General features: G+C 45.5%; 1 protein-coding gene across 1 annotated transcript in view; it reads left to right on the top strand.

The window, feature by feature from the left end:
* The first annotated feature begins 1,699 nt into the window (after positions 1–1,699).
* The window catches only part of PRKCH (protein kinase C eta), a 169,636-nt gene continuing 152,693 nt past the window's right edge, over positions 1,700–18,642 (top strand). Inside the window, exon 1 of the mRNA XM_037901135.2 lies at positions 1,700–2,478. Coding sequence (XP_037757063.1) covers positions 2,119–2,478 — 360 coding nt within the window. The 5' untranslated portion in view covers positions 1,700–2,118. The remainder of the gene's footprint in view (positions 2,479–18,642) is intronic.

Raw genomic sequence — 18,642 nt, 5'->3', positions numbered from 1 at the left:
TTGCTGTGTAGACACATCCTAACAGGACCTGGTGCATGGGCAAAGACAGCTAAATGTGAACTCATTCTCGCGACATACTGATATTGTTATGTGGGCAAGTGTTTCACCATAAAACTAAATTTAGAGTATAGACGTGGCTTAAATGCCAAACCCATGTTAATGGTACATGGCATAGTTAATCACAAAATGCAGGCAATGCAACTTTTAAGGCTTGAATAGCAAAAACATTTGTATATTTTCTATTCCTGTTTTTCTGGTTCAATGTGTAGCTTTAATATAACTATTTCTGTTATAAAATGTGTGTGATAAAACACAAGATGTGCAAAGCTTTGCACGGGCCAATGCAATGTTGCTGCTGGAAGATTTAACTCTTGCAATTCCTGACTTTTTGCATTAATGTCAATTGTTGCATATAATTATATAATAGCAATCCTTCCCGCTGCGATCTGCTATTTAATGTTTCGTGAGATAACATGAGACAGTGTGAAACTACTTTGCAGAATAACAACATGAGAAATAGCAGGGTTTTGTAATTTGTAAGGTTCACAGGAGTCTTCAGGATACAAAGCACGGCAGGTGCACATACTTCCATATGGAAATTAAGAAACTCTCCCAGCCTTTTATCGCTAATGAGGGAATTAAACCATCTTGCTTTCCACGACACACCACAAAACCAAAGCTCAGGCTAGGGCACTTTTTGTTAGAGATCGCAGGAGAGATTTAGCAGTGGGTCAGGAATGAAAACTGTTCTCTTATTCTAATATGCATAACCTAATCTCCATTCGAAGAAAGTGATTCACCACTGGCACATGGCTCCCCTTTCCCGTCTGCGTCCCGGCATGGGCTGTTGGGGGTCTGGCTACCCTGCAATAAAACCCCAGTGGCTGGCACACGTCAGCTGACTCAAACTCGGACTGCGGGGCTCTACAACTGCAGCTTAGACATTTGGGCTCGGGCTGGAGCCCGGGCTCTGTGACCCTCCCTCCTCACTAGGGCTCAGAGCCCAGGCGCCGGCATGAGCTTGAACCTCTACCCTGCAATTTTACCCGCCGGAGTCTGAGTCAGCGGACACGGGCCAGCAGCGGCTGTGCAGCTGCGGGGCGGGCCTACCCCGGGCGGGCAGAGCTGACCCGCCTTTCCAGCTTGAGCACGCTCTGGTCTGTGGATCGGGAAACGCCGGGGGCGGGAGCAAGTCCCTGCCCACCGCCACAGCGCTGCTCCGCTGCCTGGCCCGCCCGCGCGCGGTGCCGGCTCAGCGCCCAGCACTTGGCCGAGCTCCCACCTCCGCCCCTTCCCGAGAGAGCCGGGCCGGGCTCCCAGCCCGGGGTGACAAAGCGGGCAGCGGCGAGGGTCCCCCTCTGTCCCCCAGCCAACCCATCGCCCCGGGGCCCGTCGCCCTCCTGCCCCGGGCTGGCTGGGCGCAGGGAAGCAGCTTTTCCAGCAGCTCCGGGGGCGGGAGCGGCCCCAGGCAGCCTCCTCGCCTCGCCTCGCCCCGGCCGGGCCGGTTGCAGGCTCCTCCCCGCGCTGTCACACATGCCTCAGGTGCTTCCTGCCCGCTCGCCCGCCTGGCTCGCACGGGCAGGGCCGGCGATGCGCTCTGCCGGGGCCCGGCGCGAGCGGCGGCGGCGCCCGAGCTTCTGCGCCGGCTGAGGGGAGGCTGCGGCGGGCGGGCGGGCGGGTGCGGAACTGGCGGTGGGGGCGGCGGCGGCTTCCTGCTGCGGAGCGGCGAGGGCCGGGAGCTCCCGCTGCGGGGACTCGGCAGCCCGGCCGGGCCCGCCTCGGCTGGGGCGGGGACGCTGCTGCTGCTGCTGCTGGGGCAGCGGGTGGTTGCCTCCCCGCGGCAGGCGAACTCCGGCGGGCTTGCTGCGGACAGAGCCCCCCCCCGACCCCAGTGATTGGTGTCCCGGCGGGCAAGGGAGGGGCGCGCCTGGATTGGGCGGCGGAGCGGGGCTTGGGACTGGTCTCCGGCAGCATGGCTCAGAGGTGGGGGAGCGAGGGCTGCCTGCCCCACTGAGGAGGGGCTGCCGCTGCTGGACCCCCCCGGAGCTGCTGCGCTCAGCATCCCCGCCGGCTCCCCATTAGTGCCTCCTCCCCCTTTCGCTGCCCAGCCGGCTTGCCATGGCTGGGGCCATGAAGTTCAACGGGTACATGAAGGTGCGGATCGGCGAGGCGGTGGGTCTGCAGCCCACCCGCTGGTCGCTGAGACACTCGCTCTTCAAGAAGGGCTACCAGCTGCTGGACCCCTACGTGGCGGTGAGCGTGGACCAGGTGCGGGTGGGGCAGACCAGCACCAAGCAGAAGACCAACAAGCCCACCTACAACGAGGAGTTCTCTGCCCCCGTCACCGATGGCCGTCAGCTGGAGCTGGCCGTCTTCCATGACACCCCCATCGGCTACGATGACTTTGTGGCCAACTGCACCCTGCGCTTCCATGACCTCTTACACACCCTGGGCAGCGCTGACAGCTTCGAAGGCTGGGTGAGTAGCCGTCCTTCCGTGGGGACGTGGGCTGCCCACGGAGTGTGTGCTCATATATACTGGCATGTACATTCACACACCTGTGGGCATGCACGCACTTGTACACCTCTATGTATGCACACATGTCTCTGCGCTCATACACCTACTTGCAGTCACACTGGTACGTGCATTCTGCATGCAAGGGCGACAAGATGCATCTGTGACGGCCACCATGTTGGACAACCTGCTGAAGATTGAACTGGGGACCTCCAGGGCTAAAAATATGAGCTCAAGAGCCCCAACAAGGGGCTGTAAAAACTCATATTGTCTTTGAATATGTGAGTAATGCACACTCACTAGTGGGTTACACAGGCACACCTACAAACTCTCGTACATATGTGTATGCTTGCAGTTAATTGCAAACATATGCACACGAGGAAGGATACATTTCCTTACAAATCTACATATGCACATACCCATACACCTGTGGATATGCACACACACTTTGGGCGAAATTCACCCCTGAATTTAAACCAGTTACAGGGATGAACTTGGCAATGCATGATCAGGTATAGATCACATACGTAACAGCATAAGCCAAACATCAGTATTTGCAGGTTGTTCCCCAACTTTCCAAGTAGGTGCAATTTGCATCTTTCCCCTCAGAGCTATAGTTCATGTTTCAACCCTAATGATGGAGTAGATGATATACAGAATCATAGAAATGTGGGGCTTCAAAGGACCTGAGCTGGTTATCGAGTGCATCCCTCTGTGCTGAGGCTGGATTAAGTATACCTAGATCGTCCCTGACAGGTGTTTGTGTACCTTGTTCTTGTTCTTCAGTGAAGGGGATTCAGTGACAGGGATTCAAAAACCTATCTCAAACCTGATCTAGAGCTTAACTATGCTTAGAGTTAGCAAGTTTTTCCTATTGTCCAACCTAAATTTCCCTTACTGCAGGTGAAGCCGATCGCTTCTTGCCCTACCCTTGGTGGACTTGGAGAACAATTAATTACCGTCTTCTTTATAAGAGCCACTAACATATTGAAAGACTCTTATCAGGTCCCCCATCCCTCACACAGTCTTTTCATCTCTAAACTGAACATGCCCAATGCTTTCAGCTTTTCCTCAGAGGTCAGGATTTCTAAAACTTTTATCACTTTTGCTGCTCTTCTCTGGAATCTTTCCAATTTTTTCACATCTTTCTTAAAATGTGGTGCATAATAATTATCTCTGTGTCAGTTAAAGGCTCTCCTGCTTTCATTTCCAGAGCTAGAATATGGGAAAGGGAAGTGTATCCATCTAACAATAGTTTACAGTTTGACAAGAAATGCTGAATGAAAATACACACTGTTCGAGGTAGACAGATTGCAGAGGAGTTTGGATATTCCCAGAAGGAATTACAGTTAATAACTTGTTGAGACCAGACAGTTTAGTCAGTGTAGTCAAAAAACCACCAGTCAAATCACACTGATGATGCATGCGGGGGAGAGAAGTGCCACTGGAGAGAACAGATAGATATCGAAATCTTAGCTGCCAGTGCTTTCCTTTCTCAGTTCAGCACAGTGACTGAGAAATAGCATTATGTATCGAAGTACCAGAGAGACGATTGTGTCTATAGAAAAACACAACATTGGTGCTACACATCCTGCTTATTTATTGTCACCCCCCAACAGTGTGCTAAGCGCTCTCCAGGCAAGCATGAGGTTCCTGCCCTGTAGAATGAGCAGTTGAAATACATAATGGACTGATGAAAAGATAAGGCAAGGGAGAAACCTCATGCAGTGTGACAGCATTGTGGTTCACACCCATCTTGTCAATCTTTTTGTTAATATTGGTTATTAGTTTTGTCGCCTATTTCAATAATACTTGTTTTAGGTGGAAGGGCTCAAGATCTCCTTATACAATGTATGGGCTACACACCCATAGATATCCGTGCAAAATCTGTACCTGGTACTGCAGCTACACCATTGTAGTGTAGATACTGGCCACAGTGATGGAAGGGATTTTAGCTGGGTTGACAGAAGAATTCTTCCATCGACCTAATGGTGTCTACACCAGGGCATAGGTCATTTTAACTAAATCTCTCATGCATGTGAATTTGCCACACTCCTGATTTTGATAGGGCTTGTCTTCACTACCCAGGTAAGTCGACCTAAATTATGCTACTCCAGCTACATGAATAGTGTAGCTGGAGTCACCATAGCTTAGGTCAACTTACCCGGGTATCATCACTGCACTGTGTTGGTGGGAGATCCTCTCCGGTCGATTTACCTTACTCTTCTTGGAGAGATGGAGTACCGGGGTCGACTGGAGAGCGCTCTGCCGTCGATTTAGCACCGGGATGGGCAAACTTTTTGGTCTGAAGGCCACATCTGGGTATAGAAATTGTATGGCGGGCCATGAACGCTCATGAAATTGGGAGTTGGAGTGCGGGAGGTGGTGAAGGCTCTGGCTGGGGGTGTGGGCTCTGGGATGAGGCCAGAAATGAGGAGTTCAGAATGTGGGAGGGGGCTCCAGGCTGGGGCAGGGAGTTGGGGTGCAGGAGGGGTGAGGGCTCTGGCTGGGGGTGTGGACTCTGGGGTGGGACTGGGGATGAGGGGCTTGGGGTGCAGAAGGGTGCTCCGGGCTGGGACTGAGGGGTTCGGAGGGCAGGAGGGGGTTCAGGACTGGGGCACGGAGGGTTGAGGGCTCTGGCTGGGGGTGCAGGCTCTGGGGTGGGGATAGGGATGAGGGGTTTGGGGTGCAGGAGGGTGCTCTGGGCTGGTACCGAGGGGTTTGGAGGGCTGGGGCAGGGGTTGGGGCGTGGAGGGAAAGGCTCAGGGGTGCAGGCTCCAGGTGGTGCTTTCCTCAACCAGCTCCCGGAAGCAGCAGTGTGTTCCCTCTCTGGCTCCTACGTGGAGGCATGGTCAGGCTGCTCTGCGTGCTACCCCATCCATAGGCGCTGCCCCTGCAGCTCCCATTGGCCATGGTTCCTGGCCAATGGGATCTGTGGGGGGAGGCGCTTGGGGCAGCGGCAGTTTGCAGAGCCCCCTGGCCTCCCCTATACATAGGAGCTGGAGGGGGAACTGCCGCTACTTCCAGGAGTCGCGCAGAAAGCCCCCGACTCCGCTCCCCAGCTGGAGCGTGGAGCAGGGCAAACCCTAACCCCGCTCCTGGAGGGAGCTTGAGGGCTGGATTAAGAGGTCCGATAGGCCGGACATGGCTCGTGGGCCATAGTTTGCCCACCCCTGATTTAGCGGCCCGTCACTAGACCCACGAAATCAACCCTTCTGCATTGATTGTGGCAGTGTCGATCTCCCCATAGTGAAGACAAGCTCATAGCTAGATTGACACTACTAAAACTTAGTCTGACCTTTCTACATTGCTGAAGGCTGTGAAAAATTTCGTGCCCTGTGCAACATTGTTAGGTCAGCCTAACCTCCACTGCAGATGTGGCTAGGTCAGTGGAAGAATTCTTACATAACGTATCTTCAGATATGTTTTAAAGAGGATGGCGATTAGTTCTCCATATTCATTGGCGGTAGGACAAGAAATAATAGGCTATCTGCAGCAAGAGAGATTTAGCTTAGATACTAGGAAAATCTTTCTTGCTATAAGGATAGGTGTGTACTGGAATAGGTTACCAAGGGAAGTTGTGGAATCCCCATCATTGGAGGTTTTTCAGAGCAGGTTAGACAAACAGCTGTCAGGGATGGTCCAAGTTTACTTTGTCCTGTCTCAAAATGGGGGGAATGGACTAGATGAACTCTTGGGATCCCTTCCACACTACCTATGATTTGTATGATTCTGTGTATGAAAGGTTCTTTATACCAGTGTAGCTTATTCCCCTTCCTGTGCGGAAATAAGGTATACTGGTATAAACACTTCTATACCAGTAGAACCGGTCCTCACCAAAAAGGGGGTTGTACCGCTTTTAACTACAACAGTATAATAAAAGCTGTACAACTTTTGTGGGTAGACAAGGCCTAAGAACTAATGCACTCTTTTTGGTCTGGTGTTCTAAAGTAATATCGTAGCCCTTTATGCATCTAACTAATCGATGGCTAGTATTTCCTGAAAGCCATAGGAAAGCATAGTGCACAGTGCAACTCTTGCCGTCTGTAATTAGACAATTTAGTATGCTTGAGCATCCAGATGTGGAAAGAGAGGCATCTTTAGCAAGTAGTTTGTCACTACTACTGGTCCTTGTCAGTTAATGTCATATATGCGATGATTTGCTTAATCCATAGCAATTTAGGCCCCAAACTCTTACATATATGAGTAACTTTATGCATGTGAGTTGTCTGGGTATCAGAATGGAATACTGTGCTTGGGGTGTATGTTGGAATTCATATTCGGAGGATCTTCTTAGGATTACCTATGTCTCATAACTCTTCAGATGAGTTGATTTGCCAAAGCCTCTCTGCTAAACAAATATTATTACAACCTGAATATTTCTGTAATTGCATATTCATTATTAAGCAGGTGTGACATTCATCTTGCAAATTTGTAAGAGCATGTTAATAGGGAAGATTTGTAGTGAGGCTCTGCTCTTTCTCTTTTTTGTTTACCTTTTTAGGTATGTTTAATGTCTCCTGTTAAGTGCCAACATGCCTTGTGTATGAATAAAGTGGGCATAGCCATCTCCACTATCTTGTACCTTTGCGTGCTGAGTGGGTGTAAAACTCTGCCAAACTTGAATGGCAGCACTTTACACTTGCGTTACACAGGTGCATACAGCTACAGCAGGTGCAAGGCAGTGGATAATCAAGCTCATCATTATACTCTGGATGCTGTTATGTTGTGATTTGCATTGTGATTACAACCCTGGTGCTACAAGAATTATTTTAAAGCATTTATTGAGCTTTGCAGACATTTGTTTAAGGATTTTGCTAATAGCTCAAGTACGGTGCCTCGTTTACTTGTGCCTCTGCTGACAATCAGATGACACTGAGGCTGTGTCTACACAAGAGATCTTACTCCGGCATAGCTGTACCGATGCAGCTGCGCTGCTCTGAGATCTCTCGTGTAGCTGCTGTATGGCAACAGCGAGAGCACTCCCGTTGACATAATTAAACCACCACCAGCAAGCAGAGGAGAAGCTCTCCTGCCGACATAACACTGTGCACATTACCACTTATGCCGGCAAAACGTATGTCGCTCAGGGATGTGTTTTTTCACACTGCAGAGCAACGTAATTTTTGCAGACATAGGTGGTAGTGTAGATATGGCCTGAGACACAATAAATCAGAGGTTTTCAAACTGTCGGGTGTGTCCCTTGGGGGGGAGTGTAAGAATGTTTGGGGGGCCCAGCGGCGATGCCAGGCGGCTCTGGCTTCAGCCCAGTGCGGTGGGACTTAGGGCGGGAGTACCATCTCTACCCTCTGACTCACCCCTTTTTGTCTGGTTTGGGGAAGCGCAACCAAAAATTGTAACTCAAAGGAGGTGCGGGGGTTGGCTCAAAAAGTTTGAGAAACACTGCCATAAATAATGCAAAGTACTGAAGTTTTAACTGAATGGAGAAATTTTTACAATAGATCACTACCAAATATCTTAGTATTCATTCCTATGGGACTTATATAGTAGCTGATGTAACTTTTAAGCATGGACAAATAGTAATTGTAAGAGCATGTTGGAACAGCATTGAATTGTCATAGTTACTAGGGAGTGATTTAATTGTTGTTACAAAGGTTGTCAGTCTATAGATATAGCTCCTAGAATTTTCAGCACTTTTACTCACCAGCCTTGTTAAACTACCTCAAACTTTTTGTTAGCTTTGATCTTGAAGAGTATGAAGTCAAGGGATTCACCTAGTTAAACATCTCTAAAACCACTAGGGGAAAATACACAGATGGACCATTAGATTGATCGGCTTGGATCTGCTGGCATGTCTTGACAGTCTTATTTCCATCTGCTCCCATGATGGATGCTTGCACAGTGGCTTGTTAGCAGTTCACTTGGTTGCAATGGGGGTGAAAACTAGCCTCGCCCTTCTTGTGTTGCCTTGCAAAAACCCTTTTAAATTTCTCTTGCAGGGTTGCAAAAATTTCTTTGGTAGGGTTATAATTTTCTTGAAGCAGATGCAGAAGTTTTTCCCTTGTTTTGAATGTGATCAGTAGAATAATTATTATTTATTATTAAGCATCAACTGCTAAGTGGTGTATAAGACCCAAAGGAGGACACTGTCCCTTCCCCAAGTCTTCCACAATCTACGTGGGCGGGCAGACAGATGACATAGTGAACAGGGGTGCTCTAGAGGATGCTTGTTTTAAGACGCAAAGCTGTGAGCCAGTAGGAAGTTGAGGGTGCTCAGCACCTTTCTGATTCAGGCTACTGAGCATAGGTGGTTGTTGTGGGGGGTGTGTGTGTGTGTGTGTGTTTGATTTTTGTAGCCTGTGACAGCATATTTCCTGACATGGATTGTCACTGTGGACTTTGCAGAAGTGGATACTAATATCTAAATTGTATCATAAAAGTTGGGTTATTGCTGATTATGTACTATATAGATTGTATTAGTTTTAAACCAACCTTTGTACTTTTGGATAATTTAATTATTATACCCAGATGTACAGACACTCTTTTTTTAACCTATGTACAGTAACTCCTCACTTAACGTCCTCCCACTTAGCATTGTTTCAAAGTTATGTCACTGCTCAATTAGGGAACATGCTCGTTTAAAGTTGTGCAATGCTCCCTTATAATGTTGTTTGGCTGCCTGCTCTGTACGCTGCATGTAAGATTTTGTGGAAGAGCAATGACTTTACAAGGGAGCATTTCACAAATTCCTCTTCTCTGCCTCCTCCCCCTCCCTCCCAGCGCTTCCCCCACCGCCAAACAGCTGTTTGGTGGTGCTTAGGACTTTCTGGGAGGGAGGGGAAGGAGCGAGGAAGCGTCATGTCTCCACTCTTCCCCCTCCCTCCCAGAAAGTCCTAAGCCTGCCAAACAACTGTTTGGCGGTGCTAAGGACTTTCTGGGGGTGGGGAAGGAGTGGGCATGCAGTGTGCTCCGGAGAGGAGGTGGAGTGGGGGTGGGAAGAGGTGGGCCTGGAGCGGAGCAGGGATAGGAAGAGGCGGGCCTGGAGCATCCCTCAGCAAAGTCGGCACCTGTTCTTCTCCGGGTAAGCTGCCGCTGCTGCTGCAAAGGTGCTTCCTAGTGTCCTTGCCTGCAGCGGGCTATGCCTGTGTGGGATAAGCCAGGGGCACTTCCCAACTACAGTACGGTACTGTACAGTATATAATGCCTTTTGTCTGCCCCCCAAAAATTTCCTTGGAACCTAACCCCCTGATACCACCTCAATAGCAATAGTATTTTACATTTGCCATATATTGCTTTTTAAAAAAAAAAACCCTGCATTTTCATTAAATCTTATGGAAAATTGGATTAGTTTAACATCGTTTCACTTAAAGTTGCATTTTTCAGGAACATAAGTACAACGTTAACTGAGGAGTTACTGTATTATATAATTTTAACATTAGCTTAATAAAATTTCTAAATCTGTAAAGAGAGATTTGAACAAGAGGTTGAATGATGGACAAAATGCAAAATCTGACTATTGGGTTCAGAAAGAAGTTTTAAAAAGTTGATCGGGTATTTGCCTACCCATTCAAGTCAGTCAGTAAATGGGACCAGTCATGTCAGTAAAGTCACTCCTGGGATGAATGTTTGCAGGCCTGAGCCCCTGGTCGCTGTTTTAGAAGAGGCTGCTTGTTAAGAAAGGGAGCTGAGGTTAGGTTAACAGTAGAAAAAAGCTAACCAAGCACCTTGGGGAGGTTTGTGTACAAAACTGAGTTCTGTAGGACTCTTGTAGTCTAATCTGGTGGGGCCTCTGTGCATTTGCATTTATATTAAGTCTTTACCATATAGGCTTTTTTGTAAGGCTGCGTTTTAGCCAGCATGATCCGGGTTTTTGATTTTGAGTAATTTCTGCAAATAATTTGGTTTTGACTTATTTTGCACTACAGGTGATAACAGGCCACCAAGGAGGCGGCTTGGACTATTGAACAGTTGGAAAACCTACCAGTTTATAGTGTAATTCGGTATGAAAGCATATCTCCTTACTAAGCCGAATGAAGGAAATTCAGTTGTTATCCTCCTTGCACAGTGTACAAGTTCCTTCCATTTTTCATGCTTGAGTGAGTTGTTGTGCTTCGCTAATACATTCAAGAAATCCCCAGAGCTTTTATGTAACCATGGAAAAGGACAAGCAGAAGAGATATCAAATAAAATCAGTCTCTAAGTATTCCTGTAAATGGTTCCATACCAAACACCACACTTCTCTGTCCACAAAATCTCAGACCATTTGGAAATTCAGGGACATGCTCAGCAATCATAAGCCTTTAAATGAGTCTGCCTCTGGCTAATGTGAAATCTTAGTTTTTAATATCAAGGAGACAACATCTGAAGTGGTGGGTTACCGACAATAATTTCCATGCTCCAGGCTGCACAGTTTTTAGACTAGTCAAAAATTCAAAGATCAAGTAGAACATCCTGGTTTATTTTTAAGACAAGGTTTACACTAGAAAAGGTTTGTGATACAGGTATCCCAGCAAACTCTCCTAGTATAGATGTAGCTTATATTGACATTAAAGTGCTTTTGCTGGCATAACTGCAGCCACACTAGGGCTTTTGCCAGTATAGAAATGTTTTGAAAAAGAAAAGGGTAGCTGCTGCTCTTTTATGTAGTGATAGAACCTATAAAGGCTTCAGTCAGCCCCCCATTGTGCTTGCTCATGTACCTGTGAATAAAATAAAGACATTCTGTGACCCAAAGAGTTTGCAGTTTAGGGCTATGACAGTTTGCAGTAGGTGGATAAGCAGACATATGGGAGTGGTGGATGGTGGAACAGTAGAGAGGGTCTGGGTATGTCTGGACAAATTAGTTGCCTCAGTGGACAAAGTAGTTGCAAGTGGCTGCCAGTGTCAGTCAGTGGTGAGTTGTAGGCATCATGGCAGAGGTAGATATTTAAGGAGGCCCTGAGGAGAGGAGAAGGCAGTGACTCTATGAATTTTGATGGGACATTCTTCCCAAGCGTAAGGGGCATTTGTTGCCATGAGCAATGAGAACAGGTGGCCTTAAATGGACTGTGACTCAGTAAGCAATTTCTTATTTTTCATTCTTCAGGAAAGAATTTGAAATTTCTCTCTCATACGCAGGACTGGAAAGGACCTTTTGGGTCATCAAGTCCAGTCCCCTGCTATCACAGGTAACCCTGTCATATAATCCCATTCATGAATTTATCAAACTGCATCTGAACACTGGTTAGGTTGTTTGCCCCCACTATTCAGGCTATTCCAGAACCTCCCTCTTCTGATGATTGGAAACCTTCTAATTTCCAGGCTAATTCTGATCCAATCCACCATGTTAATAAGGAGTAACACTAGCACAGTTAATGGTGTAAAACTGCTGTGAGAGAAGTCAGGCTCTCAGCATTCTTTCTGGCATCGAATTTTGTTCTTTCTGGCATCTATTTTTAAGGCCATCCTAACAAATGTCTTCCTCCTCCTTTTGCAGTTCATTGTGAAATGTCAGTCTGCAAAAGTTTTGTTTTTTGCTAGGTGCCTGTCTTTTGTGGGATGCGATTTTGGAACAGAAATCCTGACACTTGCTTCTAATTTGACTCACACCAGCTTTACATCAGTGTGAACCCATTGACCTCAATGGAGCTACTTCTGCTTTGCTGTGTTGTCCAGATAGACGGTGCAATTTCTTGTGGATGTGAAAGCTGTTGTATCAGAACAGAGATTAGCAATTGTATGTAAAACATGAATGTAGACCCTACCAAGGTCCTGATCCTGCAAGCTGATCTGGTGGGCAGAACCCCATATCCCTATGGAGCCCCAATGATGTTGTCCAGGCTCTGCTGGAAAAAAGATCTGTGTGTGCAGATTAGTTTACAGGACTGGAACCACAGATAGGTGCTCATCACTTTATTAATAATGTAGATTTAACAACAGTGAAGAGCCCAGTGCAGAAGCACTGAGCACCCTAGAGATAATTACATTTATAATTCCCCCCAGCAGCAATAAATAATAACAAATAAAATCAGTTCAGCCCACAGCATCAAATAATTGGTGGGAGATAAAAAAATTATTTCAGCCAGCCAATAAATGTAAAAACAAAATAAAACAAAAGCACCCTCTCTCCCCTCATGAACATGCTTTCATCTTTCCTCCAAACCCTTGGAGCATGCCTGGAAGATCATCAAGTCAGGCTGTTTCATCCCAAGGATGAAGCAAGTTCTAGTGTCCTAGGACCATCCCAGAGAACACCCAGCCCATTGATTTTTCTCCTTTATTAGCAGTCTGTATCTTTGGCCAGTATTTCATAGTGAGATCTCTCTGCTAGGCGGATCCCAGGATGATGATGATGATGATGATATTTGTATTATCGTAGCACCTAGCAGACCTAGTCAGGGACCAGGATCCCATGGTGCATGGCACTGCACAAACACAGAACAAAAAGCTGTACCTGACCCCAGGAGCTTACAATCTAAGTATAGGACAAGAGACAGCAGATGGACACAGATGGATGGGGGAGTACCAGGAAACAATGAGACAATATTGGTGATCAGAAGTGGTCTCATTGCACCGCAGCAGCCTAACTGCTGTTAATTTTTTTTGTAGGTGTGACACCAAAGGAGAGTTTTAAGGAGGGGTTGTGAAGAAAGATAATGAGGTTGCTTTACAGATGGTTACCCGAAGCTCTTCCCAACCAGGAAGGGCAGCATAAGAGAAGTAAATGAGTGATGGAGGCTGACATCATTGGCCAGTTGGAGGTGGGAGTAGACCTTTTGATATAGAATGAGAGAGGATAGGAAGGGGGGGATGAGACAAGTAGCTTATATTTGGAGTAGCGATGGGGGAGCTAGTGAAGGAATGTAAAATGAGGCGTGATGGGGCTACAGTGACGGGCTAGGAAAATGATCTTAACAGTAGCTTTCTGAATGGATGTGAGCTGGGCAAGATTGCATATGTCAAGGGCAGAGAAGGATGTTGCAGAAATTGAGATGCAAGACAATGAGAGCCTGGATGAGCGTTTTAGTTGTGTGGACGGATAAGAAAGGGAGTATCTTAAAGATTTTAGGCAGAAAGAATTGGCAAGTTTTAGACGTAGCCTGTGTGTGAGGACCTAGCAAGAGTTCCGAGTCAAAGATACTTAGAGGCCGGAGTGACAGGCAGGATAGTGTTGCTGTCTATGGTGATCAAGAAAGGAGGGTGTCAGCAAGGCTTGTGGAGGAGAGATTTAGGGCCCTGGAGGTCATGGCCAACACCTTAAACTCTACCTGGAGAACTATTGGAAGCCAGTGCAGATACTGCAGCACTGGTGTCTTTTTGCAGGACTGGGCCCATTTCATTTATGTCTTTATCTTTAGAGCATTTTGTTTTGTTGGATTAGCAGAAAAAACTTTTTACAGTGTTCTGATGTGTGAAATCTAACGAGTTCATGCCTTACATGCTCTCTGTGCTAAAGATAGAATGTTGCTTCTCCAGAACATACTCACTTTCTGTCTTATTTGAACAGAAGCTGTTCAAACACTCTTCTAGTGGTGTTTCTAGCAACTTCAGGCATAGTGTGGAAGTTCAGACTACATTGTCACGCTTCCAAAACATTTTTCAGTCCCTTGCACACTGCAAACAAAATGCATTGAATGTGTAACTCAGAATTGGACCCTCAGAAGTTGTTTACACTTGTCATTTGGTTGAAAGTTTACAAAATGGCCTACGTCTAGACTAGGAAAATGTGCTTTAAGGCATGTTGGCTAACATAACTAATATTAACATGTTCTCAAATATGAACCTATATGTAGCATAGTACAAGGTTTAATGTGTTAGCTGATCATGGTCAATCCGAAGTTCCCCCAGGGTTAACTATAACCTCTATTAATACATTTTAAAATCTCACAGTCTCTAAGGTAAGTGCTAGAGAGGTAAGTGTAGGTGTTCAAAACCTTAGCCTGTTTTCCAACACCATGCATTTTCCTGGGTTAGACAAGACCAGTGGAGAAATATACAGTGTTGAAAGTATCTCTGCTGACACACAAAATATCAACAGTGCACAAGTGTTTTAAACATCAGAACTGGGGTGGGGGGGGAGAAGCTACTACAATTTTGACCATTTAGGCCCTGATCTAGCAAGGCGCTTAAGCATGTGTGTAACTTTAAACATGAGTAGTCTCACTGAAGTCACTTGGACCATCCATGTACTTAAGTGCTTTGCTGGATCGAGGTCTTAGTTCTAAGTTTGTCATAATTCTGACCTTAAGATCAGGCCACCCATTACGTTTTTTTACTTTTGTTCTATTCATCAAGAAAAAAAATCAATTTGTGTCTTTCTGGAGCCTCCCTCCCCCCCCCCCCCCCATTCAATTACGCTATTTTACAGGAGGCTGTGTTATAGCTGCTTTTTTGTGAGTGATCATAATGCGTTTCTGGCATTTGCTGTAACTCGGGCATTTCCCTTTGTCACTTAGCAGTGTATATGTGTAAGCAATAGAGGAGATGAGTATATACTTTGGTACTTTAAAAAAAGTAATCTTTGTTCTCTTACTACAAATTGAATTGCATCAATAATAGATTTGTTGTGTACCCTGTTTTTCAAGCAGTGTCACATCTCATTTAAATAACAGGCTCTGAAGCACCTGCTACTGCCTTGAGCAGCAATGGTAGGGGAGGAAAGACTATGATACTAAATTTTGGTTTTTATACAGCACCTTTGATGCAGGGTTCTGTATACAGGCTCTGGGGAGAACGATTCAAAAGATTCTTTTGACCACCTGAAATCTCCCCCCAGTAAAATAGATACCTCCCACTATAAACCACGTGGCTCGTTAATACATGATCTAGGCAGCTGTCAACATCAAACCAGAGCATGTAAAAAACAAAATTGCACTTTGTTCAGAAAAAATGTCTGCAAAAATAGTTTAGCTTCAGGAGTGCTTGAAAAGAATAACCAAAGCTGATGCTTCACTATGGACTATCACAGACAGGACAAAAAGCACGGGGTTTTTTTTGTTTGTTTTTAAAGCCAGTAAATTAGCGAGCAGTTGCAGAGTTTTAACCAACGACTATATCACTCTGTATTTCAGGCAGGTCGTCTCTTAACAATATGTAGCAACAGTTTCCACAGGAACTGCACTCTTTACAATAGACCCTGTTGTGGCTTGCTGCTGCGCCGCAGTCATGGAGTGTAGGTGTTCTGACACTTGCAAGTGGACCAAATCTTTCCATCTCTTGCTGTGAATTTTTTCCAGTTAGTTATTAGTTGTTCAGACCTTTTTATTGCAAAAAGATTGTTAATTAGGTGGCTGAAAATATTCATTGTAGACATTCATCCCCAAAACCTTTCAAGCACTATTCTACTGTAAGATGAATATTTACATCGTGAAGTGTCAGTTAAGTCAGAGTGAGGACCTGATTCTGAGCTGCGGTCATTCAGCATAGCTCAATCAAAGTCAGTGGAGTTATTCCCTGTTACACCAGCTGAGGATTTGGCCCTTGATTCTATAATCTTATCTATAGCTCAGTAAATGTCATACATAGTAGGAGTTGTGTGGTACTTTGTGTTTTAGTTTCTGTTCTTAAGGACTTGCATATGGATATATCATATGTCAGATGCCAAAGGAGCCATACCATCTGCATTTATTTTTTAGTGTCATTAACCGGATGATCTGACATGCCACTTACAGGGCTAGATCTATGCTTGCTTATAGGCTGTTTATTACAGAACTCAGTGAATCTTAAAGCAATTAAGTTATTCAAACATCTTCCTTTAAAAGAAGATTTATGAAAATGTCCTCTAGAGACTACTCCCCTCTGGCAATGAAGTCTCTTTGGCTATAACTCTAAATTGTCATTTATAGGTTTTAAAAAAATCATGGCATGAGAACCCCACAGTAGGAGATTGTACCTCTGAAAGAGCTGTGTCCAGTCAACTGGAAAGAGACAGAATTACGGTTAAAAGGACATGATGGTAGTGCCATCCAGATGGGGAAGCGTTCCTTCCAGGGCGGAATTTACACTTATTCTACTAGCTAATGTTTAGGAGGCTCTTGGTTAAAAGTGTGTGTTTTTATCAAATAAAGTACTGACACCAAGACAGACTGTGGGCTGCTGTGACAATACAGTAGGCATCAGCTGTGTTAAGCAGAGCATATGACAATTCTCCTCTGCAGTATGGAGGTATGGCAATGAACACTACCCATCTTCCACTGGGGTCAAGGTGGAGCTTTGCATGTCTTGTTCCAGACAAAAGCTCCATATTAAAGAGGAGAGCATTGGCTGCTGCACTTGGAACTTTGCAGGCCACTCCACAGTTTGGCAATGCCTGGGTTCACATAGGATGTGGATTAACAATAATAACCTTATATCCTTCAGTAGCATCAGTGTATGTTAACTCTTTGCAGTCTGCTTTGGACTTACGAAGGAATCTCACAAAACTAGGTGACTGGGCAACAAAATGGCAGGTAAAATTCAGTGTTGATAAATGCAAAGTAATGCATATTGGAAAACTATATATGCAAAATGATGGGATCCCTCCCACCTGTCAGGGTCCCAGAGCCTGGGCTCCAGCCCGAGTCTGAACGTTTACACTGCAGTTAAACAGCCTCTTAGCCCAAGCCCCACAAGCCCTAGTCAGTTGGCATAGGCCAGCCGCGGATTTTTAATTGCAGTGTAGACAGACCTTTTGCATCCAAGACACAGCTCAGTTATATCGTTTGAAATAAGAAAAGGAGTACTTGTGGCACCTTAGAGACTAACCAGTTTATTTGAGCATGAGCTTTCGTGAGCTACAGCTGAAGTGAGCTGTAGCTCACGAAAGCTCATGCTCAAATAAACTGGTTAGTCTCTAAGGTGCCACAAGTACTCCTTTTCTTTTTACGAATACAGACTAACACGGCTGTTACTCTGAAACCTATCGTTTGAAATGTTCCTTTACCATGAAACTGTGTTTTGGAAGGAAAAACGTGGTAAATGTTACTAAATGCCAATGCACTACCTTGGGGCTTTCATTACTAACACCAGACATATCTCATTTTGCAAATGGAGGGTGAACAATCAGGCTCACATACACTAGCAGACCTGCAGAAGTCTGGAGGCTCTCTTTAGCCCCTTCCCATCTGAACACAGCCACTAGAGTGGTAGCTGTGATTATAAGTTTGCAAAGGCACAATGAGATCATCTCTTTTGTTGTTTTTCCTTGACTATGTAACCGTGATCCCAGAGTTGATGGTACTAAAAGTTGCCTGAGGGCCTTGCCACTATTTTCTTATTGTACATCTTAACTTTTGAGGTTCCAGGAATGTTTTAAAACTAATCTTTGCTGTAGAAATATGGAGCATAATGTCATTATTTAAAGTTTTCCATGTAGAAGATCTTTTTTAGGTGTCAATCTCTTACAACTACTTCTCTGATTTAACTTTTTAAAAAATAAAGAAAGTAGGACAGAAATTAAGTAGAATAGAAATAGCAGGTTTCCGTACATGGCACAATGGAGCTCATGGATGTTGTCAATTGAATATTGAATCCTATCCTACATTCTGGTTACTGAATAAAGACTCAGCTGTGTCTCCTAGAGCCAGACCTAATGTGATTAGGACACCCAAATGAGTGGCAACATCTGTAGGCATTATATCTATAGACTAGGAGCAAATATAATACCCCCCAGGAATGCTGGGGGAGTACACTCCTTGGTACTCCATCTTTGGAAACACCTTGTCTAAGAGGCTAGATGGACAAAAGTTGCTACAGCTTTAACAATATGTTCTTGAGGACTGTCAAGGAGATACCATAGTGCAGCTTCAAGATATAGTAAAAGGACGAGGAGTCAAAATACAGACTATCCCGTAATATAGTTAAATGCCAGAAAACTGGCAGTAGAGAAAGAATGTAATTAAGCCATGACCTGCCAAAAATCACATGAGCACAAATGATTAGACCTCTCCATGTCGTCATAGCCCATATTATCAGCTAGACGTTAATCCAGCATCCGATAGAGATAGCAATTGGTTGCTCCCTTTTAGATACCTAGCTAGCTAAGGGGAGGTTTTAATAATGTACTTAGGCTTTTAAATGGGTGCAGATCTGAATTGCATATGCAATGTCATTGACAGTTTCTGAATACATAGGCCTCTATGCCTCTCCTCTGTCATGTGAAACCCCCACTTTTGCCAAAACTATTAATTTGTACACAAAATACCCTATCCC

Source organism: Chelonia mydas, chromosome 6 (genome assembly GCF_015237465.2).
Source record: "Chelonia mydas isolate rCheMyd1 chromosome 6, rCheMyd1.pri.v2, whole genome shotgun sequence".
Taxonomy (NCBI): domain Eukaryota; kingdom Metazoa; phylum Chordata; order Testudines; family Cheloniidae; genus Chelonia; species Chelonia mydas.
This window is presented reverse-complemented; position numbering and strand designations above follow the sequence as displayed.